General features: G+C 51.4%; 1 protein-coding gene across 1 annotated transcript in view; it reads right to left on the bottom strand.

Annotated features, from left to right (window-relative positions):
• The window catches only part of LOC144169046 (mannose-P-dolichol utilization defect 1 protein-like), a 67,366-nt gene that overhangs the window by 16,095 nt on the left and 31,043 nt on the right, over positions 1–20,228 (bottom strand). The window contains exon 4 of the mRNA XM_077698043.1: positions 12,749–12,953. Within this exon, the coding sequence (XP_077554169.1) occupies positions 12,749–12,953 (205 nt within the window). The remainder of the gene's footprint in view (positions 1–12,748; positions 12,954–20,228) is intronic.

Raw genomic sequence — 20,228 nt, 5'->3', positions numbered from 1 at the left:
CTAAATATTCAAACTGACAATTTAACCTGAAATTTTGTTTTTAATGCGCATATTTTTTTTTTTACTTCCTTAAGTTATTCATTGCTTTCATAACTGCGGTTTCTTGTGGAGAATGTTTCTGCGTCTGCGCAATTGCCTCGGCGGGTTGGCGCTTGTGCGAACACTCCGGCCCGACATAGGTCCTACCTGAAGTACTAAATTTGCAGTTATCGCTCGGCCTACATCACAATGTACGCCAAAACTAATACAGTAGCTGATCAGTGCCTCTAAATAACCCTTTCAAGCTTGCGTGAAGCCTTCGAAGCGAATTTTTAACTTTTTTTGCCGCCGGAAGACCGCAGATGACGCGCAGCAGACGACACTGCGCAGGCGACAACGCATCTTGTTTAACACACATACGCAATTTTTTACTTCTCTGCGTTCGAATGCATATAAAACACTTTTGTGATTGAATACCTTGGGCTTCTTCGGCACGAAAAATTTACGTAAGCACCCAAATACCATTTTTCGGCCAGCTCGTCGAGCGGCGACCCATGGTGTATAGTTTGTTTTGTCACCAAGAGATGACGCCACTGTAAAACAAGATCCAAAACAGTGGACCAATCGTGGGGCCACTTTTTGATGCATGCGGCCTATGGGAAGTTTCGCAACTCCTACATCAAGTAACTGTGATAACAAACAATAAGGAAGAATCGTATATTGATGCATTAATTACACCAAATTAATGAAAACTTGATCCAGTGTCTCTTCATAAGCCTCTTGAGGGGCTGCAGCGCCCTCCCTTGACCACTTTCGGTATCAACGTCAGGCTGATACTGAAACTGCCCAAGAGAGGACCCCACAGACCCTTTGGAGAATCACTGCTCTCAACTTGATAGCTTTTAGGTTGGGTGGAACTGCTTTAATTTTTAACACGAAAGTGTTTTATTCCGGGATTCACGAAGATTCCGCTGACGTCATATCCGTCACGGAAGTGACGCCAGTACAACGAAGCAAGCTGCCTGTAAAGGGTGCATCCCTGCACACAGGGTCTTCTCGCGGAGAAGCAACCTTTAGCACTAAAGAGTACGTTATACTTAGGGTTGTTCGTTTTCGGGTTTTACATTTTAACACGAAAGTGTTTTATGCCGAGATACACCAAGATTTCACTGACGTCATCCGTCACGAAAATGAGCCCAGTACGCCTTTGCCGAAGCGACCCGCCAGCAGGACGCCGCTCGCCAAGCACACCCACAAGACAGCCAAAGAGCCGCAAATCATGCTCAGCTGCAGATTTCGCTGCACATTTCACTTTCGTGTTTTACCGATTCCTGTGACAGAGGAATCAACCAGTTTTTTTTTTTTTTTCCTTTCCCGGCTCGCACTCCTGAATATTATATACGGCCAATTTTCTGAGTGCCGCATAACGCGTTCCATGAGATATTGATATCTAAGACTTTCGCCTTAAAACTAAACAGCCCAAAATAAACGTTTCACGCAAGCTGCCTCGAGATGACTGCACTATCCCCGCAACCGCCCCCACTTCATACTGTCGTCTACAGGTTTAAAATTGAACCAGTTTTTTGCAGGCAGTTGTACCGCGCACGTAAGGTCCATTTAATTACCAAGAAAAAATAGCAACAAACGGATAGCGCTGCAGAGCTGGTGAACGAAGCTTAATTCTGTGCACACACCCGGAAGTAGGCGCCTTTAAAACTCCCTTGAGGGCCACTTTCACTCGGACATTTCGATACTTAATCTGAAGGGTTCTTTCATTCATTGCTAGGAAGGTTGACATCACTTCCAGTTTTTTCGTGTGTTTCCTGGGCCCTCCTAAGCTGTCCCACTAATTTTTTAGAGAGAGAAGCAACATTGATTGACCCAGATCTGGACGTCCGGGTCGGAGACGCGTGGGACGGTCTCCCACTCCATCTCGGTCTTAATTAATAAAGAAGCACCTAAGGGATTTTTCCTCTGGGGCCATTCCCAGATAATATGGCGTAGGTCTGTCCTGCTCGTACATAGCTTACATTCACTCGTATAGAGCAAGCGGTAACAGTAGCTGTACATGACCGGATTGGGGAATGTATTTGTCTGTCAGGGACGCCATAACGATGGCCCCAAACAACATACCGATCGGGAACACGGCCAATCGGTACGATGTGTGTCTTGACATTCAGTACCACAATGTCCCAGTTCTACCTGTCGCCTGAGTATAGGTGAAAACTAGCGCACAAAGGTGAAAACTCTGGTGCATAAAGAAAGCGAGAATCAGGACCCCTGAAAACCAAAGCATTCTCGTAGTGTTTTTTCTTTTTGGACAGCAATCAAATATTTCGCAGTCCCGACAACAACAACACACTATTTACGAGGCTGTCCTTGAAAGACCCAAGGAAGAGGGTGTAACTTGTGCGGCCGTTATTTCGCGCACTTTACTGCTGCGTAATAAAGCTTCACGTCGCACGGCAATCTCTGTGAACAATGTATTTCATAGAAAATTGCATTTTGGTTCTACACGGTTCTACAACCGTGCGACTTTTTAATTCTTAGGGTTCAAAAGGCAATCGAAAGGGTGCCATTTCGGTATTCTCACAAACGAGCTTTTAGAAACCCACACCCACCGACTTTCAGCAATGTTACTAATAAAAACAACGCATCCGTTTGTGCGTAAGTACCGAAGAAACTACTTTGCAGAGGAGTGGATAACCTTGCTTTCAGAAACAGACCTAATACCACAGCTGAAAGAAAATCAATATTTTTTTGCCCCACATTGCCCATCTTTTAAGGGACAGTACAAATATAAGGTGGCAAGAGGCATTCGCTAACGAGTAGCAAAACATTTGATTTGATTGGTTGTTGGGTTTAACGCGCCGACGCAACGCAGGCGATGAGGCGCACCGTAGTGGAGGGCTCCGGATTAATTTTGACCACCTGGGCATCTTTAACGTGCGCCGAAATCTCGTACATACAGGCTTTTTTTCTTTTCGCCTCCAACCAGTACCAATACAACGTTTGCTTTCCTGAAAACTTAAGCGTTCAGTGCCTGTATGCGCTTCCCGTCGTCCTCCGCCTAGTAAAACGCGGTTTCACCAAGACGATTCCTAACCAACTATCTAAGCTTACCATTCTGCTTCACCAACATCTGGTTTACTCGCATTTGGTAAGAATCCGATCACCGAGGCGTTGACAGGAGCGTGGGAACAGGTTCGCAACCCAGCCGTTCGCGTCCTCCGCACTGGGTCGAAGTCGCGAAATCAAGGCAACCTCGAGTTCGGCTTATTCTCTTGCCAGACCAGCGCGGTCGGGTCCGATAACAAGTGCGCAATAAATCGTGCGTGATAAACTATAATATAAGTGGGGGGCTGGTGATTAATTCGGACCACTTGGGGTCTTTAACTTGCGCCAAAATCTCGATACACGGCCGTTTTCAATTTTCGCTTCCATCAGAAAAGCAGCCACCGCGACCGGGTACGTACCCGAGTCCTTGGCCACTGAGCCACCGCGGCGGGAGATCCCGACCGCTGTGCGACACGGTGATGCAACGACGCCTCCACCTTTAAGCTTCATAATTTCAGGAGCGACGTAGGTAAGATGAAATTTGTTGATGTCAGAAGTGACACACACAAGGAATCCCGGGCGTTGGGAGACACCTTAAGCGCGGATCCATTACACGCAAGCGAAACGACAGGACGTCGGTGCCGGCGAGCGTATACGCGAGATTAAAGCCAGCGGTCAACGAGGGGCTGGCGCCCGCCGAAGGACCGACGAGACGCAGTCGGACAGAGCGCGGGGTTATGGGCTAAGAGAAACGGGCACCCGGGCGCGGCTCTCGAAGCCGGGAAACGAGGCGTAAACGAGCCAAAGCCGATGTCCACGAATCGCTTCGCCCTTGCAGCAGCGCGGAACGCCGTTAATCGGTTCAGCCGGCACCACTCGCTGGACTGTCCCTTCTCTCCGAGGGGTGCCCGGCGTTGCGCGTCGGATCAACCGGATAATCCGAAACCCCACCGCGAGCGGCCGCCATCGGGATGCTGCAGCCGAGCGCTGGGCGTGCGCCACGTAGGGGCGCTTCGAAGAGAAATATGGGGGGGTTCGCTGACTGACCGCGCAAATCATGCCCCGGCCGCCACCAGCGGCGGCTTGCGCGTGCCACGATGAGTCAGGCAATAGCGTGCGACAACAACGCTCCGGGGCCGGCAGCAAAGGAGACCGCTCTTTGATTGACAAGGCGCGGAGAGGGCTTAATTCCGCTGGAGGAGATCGGCGACCAGCGAGCAAGGGTTCAGCGGCCTCCTTCCGACAGGCCGGACCGCGCCTCGTCCACGGCGGCGAACTTGCAAGGACGGACGCACCACTGCGGCAGCGGGCCCAAGGGACAGTCGGCGCGCGCGCCCCTCGCGAACTCTGACCCGTGCAGCGTCTGTAGCCGCCGCGGTGTCACTCCTGGCCACCGCCGATGCCACCGCGGTTGCCGTCACGCGTCAAGGTCGCGCGCCGGCCGAACCGATCCCGCAAGTGAGTCGGTTCGTGATGCGCGGCAGCTCGTCACCCGCCCACGAACAGCCGCGACCGCCACCAGGCCGCCGCAGCAGCCGCTGGGCACCTCAGGGCGGGCGGCACGTGAGCACCGCGTTAAGCCTAACGAGGCCGCCGCGACAGGTTTTTCCGGGATTCGTCACGGCGTCGCTCGGCGCTTTGGCGGGAAAAGAAGAGAAATCGCGGGTGCGGTCGCGACAGACAGCTGTCGCGCCGGTCGCCGCCACTTTCGCTCGCGGCGATTATTGCGCCGATGGGGACAACCAAGCCGGCGGTTACTTCGGAAAACTTCTGTGGATTCCACCGCCCACTCGGCGGCGGATTACCGATTGATTCGGCCAACGTGCAAGGGCACACTCAAACACCTCGAAATCACAAACAGCAAGCAGGCAGAACGGAGCAATACTGGCGACAACACCGGGTATGTTCGTAAGCGAAAGTTACAAGGCTACTAGCCACACCTTGCGAGAGTTGGCGCCAGCAGCCCGATTCAGAACTATTAATACTAGTGCTGTATAGGTTGATATCACGGAGACACTTGTTCCCGTGTAGCCTGGTGTACTGCCTTAGTTACTAGGACAAAGCCCCCTGGACAGACGACTTACGAGCCACAAGGGACGCTCCACTTAATCGTCGAATTTCGTAGGCTCTGCGCTTAGAACATCCAAGCAGTGATCTAACGTTCCGAAGCGCTATTACGGATATAAAGCCAGCTATGGCAAACAGACAAATTTCGGACACACACACGTGTTCTAATCGTGTATCAACGATAGCACGTTGTGCCTCAAATATTAAGTAGTAGGGGAAAGCCGACTGCAATTTCAAGCTTGTTCCACTTAGTATTGGTGCCGACTGTGTTTTCCGTTTTCTTGCTTGCATTCTTCCCTGAGTAAAGGTGGGACCTTTTACTTGACACAAAAGGCCCTGATCAGCCATTAGTATACCTCATTAAAATACGCATATAACTCGCATCCCGCACTGGCTTTGGCCAATTTTGAAGAAAAGCAACGGTTTATGTCCGGAACAAGCGGCGCTTTAACAATGCATCCGTTATACCCAGATGCTCAGCCAGATACTACAGTTAATCTCCCCACCGCCATCCTCGCTAATTAGCTGACCGGTTAGATGAAAAAAAAAAGAATGCTTTTTGTGCGTGAAGAGCAGCCGAATATCGGATCCCTGCTTCCGAATTGTCACAACAGCAGCCTTCGCTGCTTTCTCGCCTTTTCCTTTTTATAGCGGCGAAAGACGCTCCTTGCACTTTTTGAAGTATTCTTGTAATAAATGAACACCGCCTGAGACAAAAATTTAAGGCGGATTTTACAGCAGAAAACGCACACACCGCGAAGAGGGAAGGGTGCTTTGAACAGAAACTTGTAGCCAATGTCCAACTAGAAGCGAACTAATGCTTACAGCGGGAACAGGTCGAAGGACGAAGACAGTGGCGACACGGGCAAGAGTCTGTCCGCGTCGCCACTCTCTTCTTCCGTCGTGCTTTTGTTCGCGCTGTAAGCATCAAATCAATGGAGTACCAAACTCGCCCGTTGACGGAAGCAGCGATTACACGCAACTTGGTCCATTCCTCGACGGTATCCCGATGTCTCGATAATCAGGCTGAAGACGGACTTTCCCGTTTCCAGAAGACGAACTTATCCGCATTGTCTTAGGCTCCACACGGCAGCTCAGTATTATCATGTTTTCACCATATTCACCCAACGTATCTGGGGCAGTTGGTACTCAAGTTTGGTCCGACAAATTCGCGCGACATCCCACAAATCACATGCCACGGTAATATGCTAATTATAAGGGCAAAGTTTTAGAGAATTAACCATTGACATCTTTTAGTAAAGCACGGACAGATGAAAGTTCTCCCCTTCGTGAACCGAACTAAACAGGGATCTGGCTCGATCCGAGCCTGGCAAATATAAATGCCGGAGCGTTCACGAGAGCAGCGTAGACGTGCTCAGACCGTGGTGTCGGGTGGCGGCCGGACAATCCACGGACGAACGTCCGGCAGCGGAGGACCATAGATCACCGCTCTTCCCCCTCTCTGCATCGGCCAATTTCGGGTGCACGACGCCGCCGCCGGGATCCCAACACCCTCGCGGGGGCCCGCCCACCGAACGTAATTAATGGAGTGGCGCTTAATTGCCTCCGCGTCGGCACGGGCCCCGTGGGCCTGCAGTAGGGCGCATGCGCAGCACCACTGGAGCGTCACCACGGGCGCGCCGCTCACAGCTGTATGCCGGCACAGCCAGGACAGCAGCGAGGAAAGTGACAGAGGGACAAGACGAGCAGCCTGATATTTACGGGCTCCATTGAGAGAGAGAGAGAGAGAGAGAGAGAGAGAGAGAGAGAGAGAGAGAGAGAGAGAGAGAGAGAGAGAGAGAGAGAGAGAGAGAGAGAGAGAGAGAGAGAGTATGTGTGACTGTCCAGGGTGCGATGTGGTTTTTCACACCGTGGAGATTAATCGTAGGAATTGGATCGAAACGTCGAAAGACAGTCTTCTGCCGCCAGGCCGCCATCGTAAATGGCTCTCTTAAGACCCTTCCTCGCCATTGCACGCTCTTCCCAACCCGTCTCCCTTCTCCCACGGAGGAGGTTTGCCCAAGCCAATTCAATTTTCCAGCGTTTCACCGCTCGCGCGCTATCTATTCCAACCTTTCGTTACTGTTGGACTTCTTAGAATGCCGCCAAGAGGTCTGGGAGCGGGCGCGAGTCCTCTTTGTATTTTTTGAGCCAACATTTTCAATGCGTATTTTTTATCTATCGCAAAAAATTAGGCTCACATCTATTTCCAATTAGAAGATGACTGCTAGTACCAGTTATCCATTGATGTTTCGCTCAAATATGCCCAATGTTTTCATTCTGCTCAACAATGTGCACAAGTACGAAATGTGGTACTAGATTTAGTGGCTTGGAAAGGTTTTGCCTACATAAACTTCTCATTTCAGAATTCTTATAACTTTGAGCCGGGTAATTGAACCGACAGACAGACCGACAGACAGAGACACAGACAGACAGACAGACGGACAGACAGACAGACGGACGGACAAACCAAAATTTTCGGGGTTTAGTAGCCCAAGGAAGACTTGTCTTGAAAAAAGAAAACGTGTATGTCGGTAACAAGACTTCAGAACGCGACTTTCGTGTTGTAGACTTCAATGCCGCAAGGTAATGGTACACCTGAAGAGATGTCCAAATTTTAGGTGCTTTACGCAACGAGTCACCCTTTCCCCCGAGCAAACTCACTCATCGGCACCCTTCTCAGTCGTCAGATGAAATGAACAGCTGCGTATCTCAGTTGCGGCAGCACAAGAAAGCAAAAACAGCAACGCTCCGGCAAAGCACGCAAAACGAAACGCGCTCGCATAATTGCCGTTCCTGGCCACAAAGCTGTTGAACAGAAAATGCCATTCATAATTTTCAACACAAATTACAGAAGTACGGGATGTACCAATGGACAAGTTCACAGTATGATTAAAGGGCTTTGAAGCTGTGAAGGCCGTTAATATACGCAAGGACTAGCCTATATTAGCGCAAAAAGCCACAGCATTTTCAGCACTCTTTAGGAGCATTGCGAAAGTGAGCGTATACTGACGTTAACTCGACTTTCACTCGGCCGCTGGTTTAGCGCTAATTAACACAGCTGAATAGCGCACAGGGTACCCGCATTAGCGAATACCCAGCTCGCCAAGCGCATTCCTCGAGCAACGCCGTTAATCACGGCGAAATGGACGCCGTCCATTCTGGCGTCCATTCCGGCGTCCGGTTTTGTATCTGCCCGGGCACGTATACACGACCATCGCAGAACTGAGTTGCTCGTTCGCGAGTTCGCGAGTGGTGTGCCTCCACAAGTACGCGCCGCGATCGGAATGGAATGCCCGTTGCTGCCGGCCGTGTCCGCACACCGGCAATTAATCCGTTGCACGACGCCTTGCGCCGTAGCACGTTACGGACGTGGCCACCCGCGAGTCGGCCATGAACAGGGAGGCGTGTGGAATGGGTCAATACGCAACACGCACGCTCAGTGAGCACATCGAAGCACAAGGATATACAGAACCAGAGATTCCCGAATAAATTACAGCCCCTCAAAACGCTGCTTCGGGAATGAGGCTGTTTCTTACAGAAAACGAGAGGACTTTTATGATAACCACTTCGAAAACTTTGCACACATTTTTTGCGTTATCAGTAGAAGGAGTTGCAAAAATGCTGCCGCGATTGAACACGGCTAAATCAAGTTTGTCGAGCGAAAGCCTGGTTTTCGCCCACCGCAGTCGAACTGGCAGTAAACTTACTTTAATGCGTCCAGCACCCCCTTGTATTATTTTCCGACAGCATGCGCCCCTGCTCTTGCCCTCTTTTCCCCTTTCCAAACCTCTCCCCTTGGGACGAACGAACGATTAGACGCTCTAACTCCGCGCAAACGCACGAAGCGCTGGCTTGACCTTGACTGAGCTTCGAGGACAAATGGACGCTACGAGCCGTTTTCTGGTGCAGTACTGCCTGCAGTCATATAGCTTTCGCTCTAAAATGTGTCGCTCCATGCTCAGTGCCAGTAAGGCCCCTTACGTGCAAGGGGTCGTTGCGCCCACCGATCTGGCACAAATGTTCAGTCTCAATGGCAGCAGCATCGGCGAACGCAATATACGCCGTTCGTGAATAGTACAATTGAACTATGTATAGTCGATTGCGTGATGACAAATGATTGCGTGATGACGTGGCAAATGTCTGCAGTGCCTCTTCCTTCGTTTATGCGGAAAGCCCACGGCAGTGTTGCCACCTGTAAGGCGCCGCGTGTAGCGTGACGCTACCGTTCGGCCGATGGCTATAGGAGCATGAAAGAACGGCTGCGGCGGGCCCATGAGCTGTTTGCACCCTTGAGAGTGGCACAACATCACAGTCATGTGGCGTAGCCTACACTGGTGTCTTGGGAATTCCTCATCGTGAGAGGGAAAAAAAATTGGCCGCGTATCAGCTGCTTTCGTTGCAAATGTCGACAAAAGACGATGGTTTTTCGTCGACGTACATTTGCCAATTAAATGCCTCCCTTCGCATTCCCACTCACCTCTCATCCTCTTCGGTCACGCTCCTCGCAAGGTAAACACTCTAGAGGTTTGCTCAAGTCAATTTAAATTTACCGCGTTCCCCTGCTCCAGGACGGGTGCCTCGATGCCAGCGCTGCCGTACGGCGGAGACGCGCGTGATTTGAGACACCTTACTCCAACTTTTATACAACACCGTTGCCCTACATGCGTTCCAAGCGGAACGTGGAACCCATCTATTGGAACCTTTCGTAACTGTTGCCAGTTAATTTCTTAAAATGCCGCCAGAAGCTATATTGGCGCGGGCGACAGCAGGCGACGGAGTGAATTCATTGGATGCAGTATTTAATTTTCTACCGCAAAAATCAAGCACCCATGAATTTCTTTATAAAGGAACACTGCTAATATCACTTATGCATTGATTTGCTGCCTCATATTTGCGTAATGTTTTGTTCTTGTTCAACAATGTGCGTAATGTTTTGTTCTTGTTCAACAATGTCGACAAGTATGAACATTGCCGCCGGACTTAAACGTTTAGATTTAGCTGTGGGTATATAAAACGATTGCGCAGCTTCAGTTTCCCTTTGGCCGGGTGGCTGAATCGAGTCACAGACAGACAGACAGACAGACGGACGGGCGGACAGACAGACGGACGGACGGACGGACGGACGGACAAGTACCGCCATCTCGAGGAGACCGACGTAACCAGTGACGGCGCACTCACATGGTTCCCTGCATGCGTGCCTCGCCAGTGAATACAAGCAATAGGATATCGCAAGCCATAAAAAGTGATCGTCAGTAGTTACTTCATCACAGGTGGAGGCAATACCCTCGCCTACTGTAGCTCGTCCCTCCATGGACAAAACTTTCACGTGGGGAGGGTATGCGGCCCCTTCGCACCCCTGCCCCTTGCCAGTGCACCGTTTATTAGGAAGACATAAGCTTCTTTACAGCAATAAAAAAGATGCGGGATGCATTTTTAATTCTCATTAGTATACAAGGCTACCCGAAAGAACTTGCATAACCGATTTATACGTTCATCCGAAACAGCCTGAGCAAGGTCGGAAACACAGTAATAAAAACAGTACACATCTTGTCACAAATAATAAGCTTCATGAAAGACAGATTCGGCCGCCACAATCCAAAAAAATACAGCAAGCCAGCCTTAAGGCTCTGTCTTTTCAGCTATAGCACGGCTACATTGGCATGGCGTTTCACGCAGCCTAAATGACGCGCTTCCCAACGCGACTGGCCTTTTGTGAAAAGGCCAGTCACAATAGGAACAGTTTCCCGGCAGTGCTCGAGGCAAGCAGGACGCGGGCCGCTTGTATATGTAGCCAACATAAAAAAAGAGATCATAATATCTTCTGACATGTTTGCGAAGCGTCTCTTTCTTATTAGTGTTAAACGCGCTTACAACTGCAAGGCATCCTGCAATGACGTCACGAGCGCCGTTAAACAGCTAACGAGTCGGTGACCTCGCCATGGGCCTCCCTTGTATACACCCCTTTACCGCCGATGCCGTGGCTTCACGAAGCCGAGGTCCCGTCGCCTACAATTATGCTAATCGCTAGAGAGAGGAAGCCCGTTCCACCGAATCTGGCAAAGGTCGAGCAGCGGTTACATATCATAAACTTTACCTTCAACGTCACTGTTGGTTACTTTTTTTTTCGCATTGATGCGACAGAATTAAGTGGACCATGGAGCGAAGAGGCCGGCGTCGGCCTTAGCGTCACCCCAGTCTCGGGCAGCAAAACGACTCTTTGGCAGCGTTCCATGACAGGATGTGATCCATAGCTGGAGGCGTTCCATAGAGCGAGCTTATAAACTCGGCAGTACCGAGAGGCGGGCGCCCGCGCCAGTAGAGCGCCCACAAAAGGGGAGGAAGACAAGCAGCGTAAATCCACCCCCAACTGTAACATTATGCTGCGCCAGGCATGAGCAGCGGCGTAACCCGTAGGAGACAGATCGAAGCCACTCGAAAGCGTTCAGGCGCATCGCAAAGCAATGCATCTCAAGCGCACGATTTCGAAGCCCTTGGACGGGTGTATTACGATTTCCCCACGTGCAGAAGCCCCGCCGCAAAAGCTCCACGACGTTAGCCCTGTGTCTCAAATGCCCCGTGAACAGTGGCCCCGCGCCATAAGCCCGCGCGCCAAAAGCCCCGATGCCATTTTCCCCGAACCGCTCTCCCGTGGCGATACGCAGAAACGTCATTTTTTGGTGCCTAAAAGCTTTAGAAATAGCAAGGTAATGTTCCACGACCATATAAGGGAAAAGGCAGAGGGAGCAAACCGAGCTTGGAACGGAAGAGGGAGGAAAGCAGCGGTAACACTGGGATAGCATGCCTCCCACCACCCGTAGCAGCGCTAATTTGGATGCGTAGTCTAGGTAGGGTGGGCTTGAAGCCCCCTGCTGCGGAAGTGATAACCACGCAGTGAACTCCGTTATGCCCGCGTCCATGGCGACGCCCATTGCGACCTCCCGAGGTCTAGGGTGGTGCCACTTCAGCCGGGCCACACTGCAGCCTCGTCGAGTGAGCGCGACACTCAACACCAAATGAACGACGTTGCCAGGTAGGTTCTTAAGACCCAGGAAAGGCAGAACGTACTCTTCATACGCGGCTACGAGTATGTCATGCCAACACGTATATGACTATATTATCAATTAAATTGATAACTGCAACGCACGAACTCATATAGGACGAAAATATCCACCACTAGACGACCCAGCCATTTCGGTCAAAGTTTTCTCTTTTAGTTTGTTCCGTCCTCACGTATCTTTTCAATAGCCGCACTAAAAATCACAAAGACAGAAAAAAAAAATGAAGAAACAAACCGGGAATACCGCGGGCTTAGTTACGAGTGCGGCGCTTAAAGAGCGCGACTTTCGGCGCGGGGCGAATGAGACGGGGCAAAAGAGACGGGGAGAATGTGTCCGGAGCTTACGAGCACGGGGCTTACGAGCACGGGGCTTACGAGCACGGGCTTTTCGAAAACGGGGCAAAAGGCGCGAGGGCAAATGAGACGGGTGCGTTGAAATCGTGAAATTTCGTGCACAACCCCCTCGGACAACGTTACGCGTTTGCAGGACGTCCGAGGCCTTCAAGTCGACATCAACGCTTTCGCATCCACAACCCTTATAAGCAGCGCTACGCGATAGGTGCCCTCATATCGAACTGGCCTCACCTTTCCGCAGATGATGACGGGCAGGCTGAGCAGCTGCGCGGACCAGAGCGTGGACACGGGCACCACCTCGGCCACCAGGACGGCCAGCAGGCAGGCGTACGAGGCCGTGAAGCCCAGCACGCGACCCGTCTGGCCCCGGTAGCGGAGAACCAGCGCCGCGATCAGCGCAGTCTCCAGCATCAGGAACAGGCCCTCGCCCCACGCGCTGCAGAGGCACAGAACATTGCGAGGAATTGGGGAAGAGGGGAAATTAGATTCACAGCAGACTATGATAGCGACACCTTAATTCCGATGCGAAATTTGAACTCGGCTGTTTTATTTGCAATGTAATTTGAGAGTGTGCACACTTACATTTTCAATTTGAGAACATGCACAATGTATGTACTCTGCTGCCCGGAAACATTAGTATTGGTAACGCGTTCACCGCATGGATCGTGCCGATGGCGCCGACGCAACACGCTCAAAGCACGAACGGAAGCTTCAAATCTAAACGTTTTCGTCACGCGCTCTTACTGCGTGTTTTCCCCATCCGCTGTGCCTTCCTCCTCGCGCTCTCTTCGCAATCACCGTCATTAGACAGTTTTAGCACTCCGTATGCTCCGTGTTGACCGGGACCCGTCTGAGCACATGCGCATTCGTTCCGCTAGGGTGGATTAATTCCGCGGGCCGGCCCCTCTCCCTGTCCGCGCATTCGTTACGGTGGGGGGTGTCCTCCTCGCCCTTCCGCGCGAGCAGGCGCAGTCAGGTCCCGGTCAACACGGTAGGAACGGAATACACGGAGCGAGTGATAAAACTCTCTATTAGAGAGTTTTAGCGGTTCGTTCTGTTCCGTAGTTTACGTAGGAAACTTTTGAGGCCAAATGCACGTCTAATTCCTAATTTTTCTTGGAGTTCGCAAGGAAGAAAATTGGCCCGTGAACATTATGCACGAATAGCTACAACAGTTCACGATGAAGTTAGAAGCACCGAAGTTCGCAGTCATGTCAAACGAGTATATAGCCTATTCTTCACCCCTCCGCCAATTCACGCGCGTGCGCAGAGGGGAGAGAACAGTTGTGCATGCGCAGTGCCGCCGACCGTGTACCGGACGGCGTAGCGGGACCGCTTCTCCGCTATGCTATAACTCTCTATTAGGTCGCAGGTGCCATTCAAGCTTTGTCACCGCAATGCAAAACGCAGAGTCATCCTTTTGCACACGGCACGATTCCGATCTGAGGCCCGCGCGCCGGCGCTCCGCCCCGGAAGCTCCGCACATATAAGTAAAAACAGATCTGGCCGATCTGGGCCTCCTGCATGCGCTTATGCACAACCATCATCATATTAGACGTTCTCATATCCTGGGATCTCATCCTGCACAGCACACGGGAGCTTTAGAAGGAACGTGATGAGTGGGGATGGAGCCGCAGTTCTTTGACGAACCCGCTTTTCTGATGGAGGCGAAAAGCAAAAAGGCCCGTGTGTACACGAGATTTCGGCGCAAATTAAAGATCACCAGGTGGTCAAAATAAATCCGGAGCCTTCAACTACGGCGCACCTCATCGCCTGCGTTGCGTTGGCGCGTTAAATCAATCAATCAATCAATCAATCAATCAATCAATCAATCAATCAATCAATCAATCAATCAATCAATCAATCAATCAATCAATCAATCAACCAACCAATCAGTTCTTTGACGACGGCCGACGGAGCGATTTCTCTTGGCCAAGCGCGCATGCGCATGATTCCATGATACTCATGTACTCGTGTTGCTTCCGCTCGGTTGGATAGTACCCGGTATGTTGCAACACTCCGGTGACATCGATGCCATTTATTATTCTCACTTACAATATTACTTTCGACAGACTGCTGTAAGATCTGAAACTAACTAAAGGCCTAATCGGTGCTGATGGGGATCTAGCTAACAGGTCAGAGAAAATGGTAAACGACAGAGGCGCTTCAACTGTCCGCACACACACTTTAGGGCAAATGCGAGCCGGCCGGCCAGCGGCCTATTAGGCACACACGCAGGGCACACTGCGAGAAGGCAGCGCAGCCGGCGATCGCCTTCAGCGACGGCCCACCGCGCGCACGGTGGGCGCCCTCATTGGAGGAAAGCGAGATCGAAGCGCGGCGGTGCGCATCAAAAGGAGCTCCGGGGCGGACCCGTGGTCGTCGTCGGGGTCCTCGTCGCCACGTGGCGGCACCACCGCGACCCCCCTCGCGGGTCTCGGAGAGAGAGAGCACCACGAGACTGAGGACAGCCTTTTCCCTCGCAAGCGAGCTCCGCATCGGAGCGTAATTAGTACGCCGCCACCACCCTCGGCCGCCGCAGAGCGCGCACACGTGCGCGCCTTGCAGGAGAGCCAGAAGGAGGGAAGATCTTTCCCTGGGGCGACCACGAGGACGACGCGCGCGGCAAATGAGCCGTGGCTCGGGAAATGCAATTAGGGATCCAGGGAAATCACGCTTCCCCCTTTCGGGGAAAAAGGGGAGAAAGCGCAAGGCGGTGTCGCAACCCGCTCGCTCGCTCCTCATCGAAAGGGGGAACGAGGGAGTAAAGGCGGCGCACCCTCTCACTCCCAAAGGGAGTCGCTTCCCTTTTCTTCCTTTTTCTCCCAGCCCGCTAATGGCTTTCCCCCCAACGCGTACATGCGCGCGCTCCCGAGGAAAAAAAAAACGCCTTTTCCCCTCCCGTAATGGGGATCATGCGGCGCTCACTTCCACATTTCGGCCGGCGGAAGCGCGGCCTCTTCTAGCGCTGAAATCCTGCCACCCTTCCGTTCCCACATAAGTACACACGAAGTCTCCTAACCCGCATTCGTTCGCGCATCGTTGAGCATGCGCACATTGTTCTTGCGGTCTTCGTCCTCCCTTTTTTTTTGTCTTTACATGCCGATTCGCGAACGCGCCAGTGACCCCTTCCGCTTCCCGAACCCTACGGGTATATATGCGTGCACTCCGGGCCATCTTCCACCCCTGGTGTGAAGATATATATGCGGAGCGTTTGATAGATACTCAGGCACCGGAGCATTACACACACACACACGCCGCAACCGGGACGGGAAGAGGGGAGGCGGCCGAAGAGCGACAATTTGTTATGGGGTTAAGGGAACGGGCGCGTGCTCTACCCCACTGTTTGCGTAAGAGCGCCGACGCGTGCCTCCACGATGAAGATCGGCGGTTCAGTGCACGCGGCGGCACGCTGATCCGGCCTGGGATAGAGGGACTGCGGCTGCGGCTTGCCTGGCCGACCGCTAGCTTCCCCTTTACTCGCGAGATATCCCCTCTTCAGTGCTGTGATATTTACACTGAGTCGCTGTTCATCGCCTTCACTTTTACAACCAATCCAGTGCGCCTATGAAAAACAAAGAAGGAATTAATGCTACGCTTATCGTTCCGGTGTTTATATGAAGAGCCGTGGAAGGCAGAAGGAGTAAAACTCATATGCACACGCTTTGATAAGGTTTGAAAGCAGATAAGAGAAAATCAGTGGCAGATGAAGTTGGTATGAATAAAATATGCCAGCTTTGCTGCTGTCATTTTTGAAGGTTGAAATATGGGTTCTCTGCCTCAAAGCCGTAAGGTAACAGTGGCAGTTTTGTTAAAAAAATGCCGTGGACAGAACAAACTCGAACTTTTCTCAAATGCTCAACAAGACGCCTTTCCGATCATCAGGCTTCGATGGCTGCGTCTGCCTACAGCTTCGAACATCGTCCGCGGTGCGTGGTCACTTTTGAATGTAGGCTCCTCGTCTCACTATCCGAATGGTATCCCGAATTCCAGGCCGTTATGCTCTGGCATTCTGCGGTCCATGTCCCGACAAACTGTGGACGTTCGGCAAGAGCCGTCACCTTTCCAGCGGAGGTATACACTGGCAGCCATACCTCGCCGTCACGAACACAGGCGACAGCTGGCATGATCAATGTCGTTTCGCGACGACCCTTTTTGATCACCCTATTTTTGAGCTCTTCGCGAGTACAGGCGTAACTGTTCGGAGGCGTAACTTTCTTTTGGGACTTTTTTTTTTTTTAAGGGAGGGGGGGGTCAGGAAAGCCAGGAGTCGCCGTCCCATATATAGCCGCGTAAGGAACGCACATGTATCGTCGGACTTCTCAGTCAGTAGAAAAAAATTCGCTGGTTACATTACCAAACAGAAGTCTAATATTGCGCTGCAGGCACGTTGTGAGTTATTCCGGTCGATTTACAGGCATTTTCCCGCGTGAAAACTGCGTTCGTGGCGCCTCCCTCGCACACTGCACCCTCGCTGCCAGTTCACCGACGTCGGCTTTGGCGAACCATTAGCAAGTCCTCAAGGATAAGATTAGCGGACTTTTAGCACGTTCAACACGTTCAAGCTGCGTGTTGATACAGAAAAAGTAGATCCACCAACCATGGGCTAAAAACAAAAATTTCAGCGCTGAGATAGCGCGTACACAAATCGCAAACCAATGTGACGTTTGCTACATGGTTTTGGCGCTAAAAAGGACGAACGTAAAAAGGACTCTGTCCTGTCCTGCCCTCCATCCTGTCCTCTTCTGTTCTGTCCTCGATCACTCGCCTGCCTTCTATTTTGTGTTTGTCCATTTCTAGCGCTAAAACCACGTGGCAAAGTTCACACCAACTCGCCCGGCAGCAAGTCCTTCTCAAGGTGACGTCACTGCGATTGTTGGCGCGCCCGCTGCGGATGGCGCAAGGCGTTTTCTCTTGTGCCATCGATTACAGAGTGGCTCAGGCTTTAGACTTCTACAAAACAGTCATATTACGAACCACTTGAGTTAAACTGCAGCATGCAGCTTCAAATAAGGTTTAGACACACTGTGCTCAGCACTCCTTTAAAGGGACACTGAAGTGAATTTGTCAAGCTCCCGTTTTTGCTTGCACTGCGTAGACTGGCTCAAATTAGCACACTTTTCATGGTTTATCCGGTTGACAAATCGGTAATTATTTTACAAAGCGCGAAAGAAGAAAAACTACCATGCGTGGTTTGCGGCGGCCGCACCAACTAAGGCTGTGACGTTGAGAGGAGGGGCGCCGTGATTGGACGATGCCCAAGGTTAGCAATCAAAAAAGTTTCGGTTTCGGTTTCGGTTCTGTAAAACATAACCAATGGCGTTGTTGGATGGGCATTCTCAATATCTCAGTAATCATCGTACCGCGCTTCTGCCATGTTGGCGGCTGTAAAATGCACAAGATAAGCCTCCCAGGACGGCTTGTAGTCGTAGCATTCACTAGCCGAGACCTACGCAGTGCATGCACGCCCTCCGCGTACCCGCAGACGCCCAAATGTCATGCGCTTTTCCCCCATATTTGGAGCTTGCCTCCCTCATGCCTGTATCGTAAAAAGCGTGTTCGCACCAGGCCAAGGGTCTGTTCATTCTGGCCTGTGCCCACTGCCTGCAAGCAGTCGGTGCTTATGGCAACAGCACGCCAACGAGAAGTCGCTAGCGCGCCAGTGCCAGCCTGCGCGTGTTTTGTGAACTAGTTCGTGTAGACATGAACGTTGCGGCCCAAAAAAAGGTGAACTCAATATAGAAAACATTGGCGGAAAACATAAAAGTTAACTTACAAAAAAAAAAAAAAAGCACGTACCCGCGGGGATTCGAACTCGTGACTTGCAAAACATTTGCGGTGAACTACATAACGCCTCAGCCCACTCGGCCACGAAGCCGGATCCGCAGGCCTTCCTAATATAGGGTATATATTGTACAACCGGTTTACACTTTTATTTAGTTTTGGCATTTCAAGCAGCTTAGGTGACTATTTGTTGTACTGCGCTCGTGCAGTAAGCGTCGCCCGAGTTTCCACAGTACCTCACGTGTAGCAATTGCATTTCGTAGACGGAAAAGCGTTCGCAGATGCGTAGTCGTGCTGCTGACCGCTGTTCTTGTTCGCCCAGCGCAAAAAAGTGCTTCCCGCGCCCTAGTTTTACGCTTTACGGTAAAAATATCAGTTGATTTTATTTATTTAGTACCTATATTAACTTCGCTGACTCTTCTCCCGCCTTCAAGAGGCCTTATATTTTCCTACTGGCGTACCCTGACGCGAAGCGTCGCATGTGCGCTTGTGCAGCGCCTGTGTGAAGCGACCTTGACTTGGAGCTAGATACAGTGTACAAACAAACCAAGTAAAGAAAGGCACATTCTTCCATTCACAAACGTGTCCTGGCTTCGTTTCAACTAAGCGAACGAATTGCGACCAAGCAATTTTTTTTAACCTCCTTGATTGCGACGACCCGCCGGCGGCCGGCGGACGAAACGCTGGGCCGACTGACTCTGTCTGAAGGCCGGGGAGCCGTGCAGTAGCGCAGCCAGCCAATTGCTACCTCATCCCCTCCTGACGTCACACGAAAACGCCACAGAAAATGGGCGAGCGTAAAGAGAGGAGGACAGCATTTTCGAATTAGTTTTTCTACTAAATAAAATCGCGTAAACGCGCCTAGAGTGGTCGAAACATGGCCTGGGGACTCCGGACTACAATTTGCGCTAGTAATCCCGCAATGTTTACATATCACTTCAGTGTCCCTTTAATTGCACTCCCTGTCGACTCCGCCCACTCGATGCCTTGAGGGTAGCGGGCGCTGCTCAACGGGTCAGCGAGCTCCAAATTTGAGCACTTAGTGAAGGGATACAGGTGAACCCAATCTCTATCAAGTTGGAAGTCAAGGAGGAGGCAGGAGGCCTTGAGAACAAAATGCTGTCGGGCACAGGACCTTGGAAGCAAGAAGGATGCGTCATTGATATGACCGAACAAGGAGAGCAGTGATCAAATACATAGGTCCCAAATAAGAAACAGTGTGAAGTTGCGCCCAGAAGAAAGCCCCAACTCACCACAAACGAATGCTCCCAAGCAATTCGAAACCCACAATATTTCTTCCCTTTAGCAAGAGTCGGCCAGAATCAAACGCAAGATTCCTTTTCAGCAATTATAACCACCACCTCTTAAGTTAAAGAAGAGACGACATCCATTATGGCAGAACCATTTTGATATATACTTGCGGTAGTGTTATCACAATACAATTCAAAGGCTGGCAGCCTTTCAGTCTTTTTTTTTTTAGGGGCGAAGCTCCTTAAGTCATGGGTCTGTCCATCCCTTGTGTCTCGTGGTACGTGACCGCCGCATGCTTTCGGAGATGTCGCAAAGTGGGCCGCGTTGCACGCGCAAGAACCGGCTGCAACCGGCAGCGCAAACTAGGCACCGGGAGCGCGAGCTTGTCTGTGTTCGCCAACGGAGGCGCGAGCGCACGTGCACTGCGAGGGGGAGATCACGCAAGAGATCACGCCACGAACGCAGGCAGTCGTTCTCGGAGATCGAACGAGACGCAAGGACCTTTGCTCGTTTCCTCTAGTCTTGTTCGGGCACAAGTTCGCCCTAAATAAAAGTTCTTTTTTTACCATTGTGTCCCATCCTACGTGACAAATTGTGGTGGAGGTGCGGGGTAGTCCTCGATGGCGCGGGGTCTTTCACCAGGTCTGGGCCTGGGAGCATTGACTCCGAAAATAAA

The sequence above is a fragment of the Haemaphysalis longicornis genome, unplaced genomic scaffold (genome assembly GCF_048455015.1).
Source record: "Haemaphysalis longicornis isolate Haplotype H1 unplaced genomic scaffold, Haemaphysalis longicornis Haplotype H1 scaffold_2, whole genome shotgun sequence".
NCBI lineage: Eukaryota > Metazoa > Arthropoda > Arachnida > Ixodida > Ixodidae > Haemaphysalis > Haemaphysalis longicornis.
Note: the sequence above shows the minus strand (reverse complement) of the source record. Positions and strands in the feature narration are given on the sequence as shown.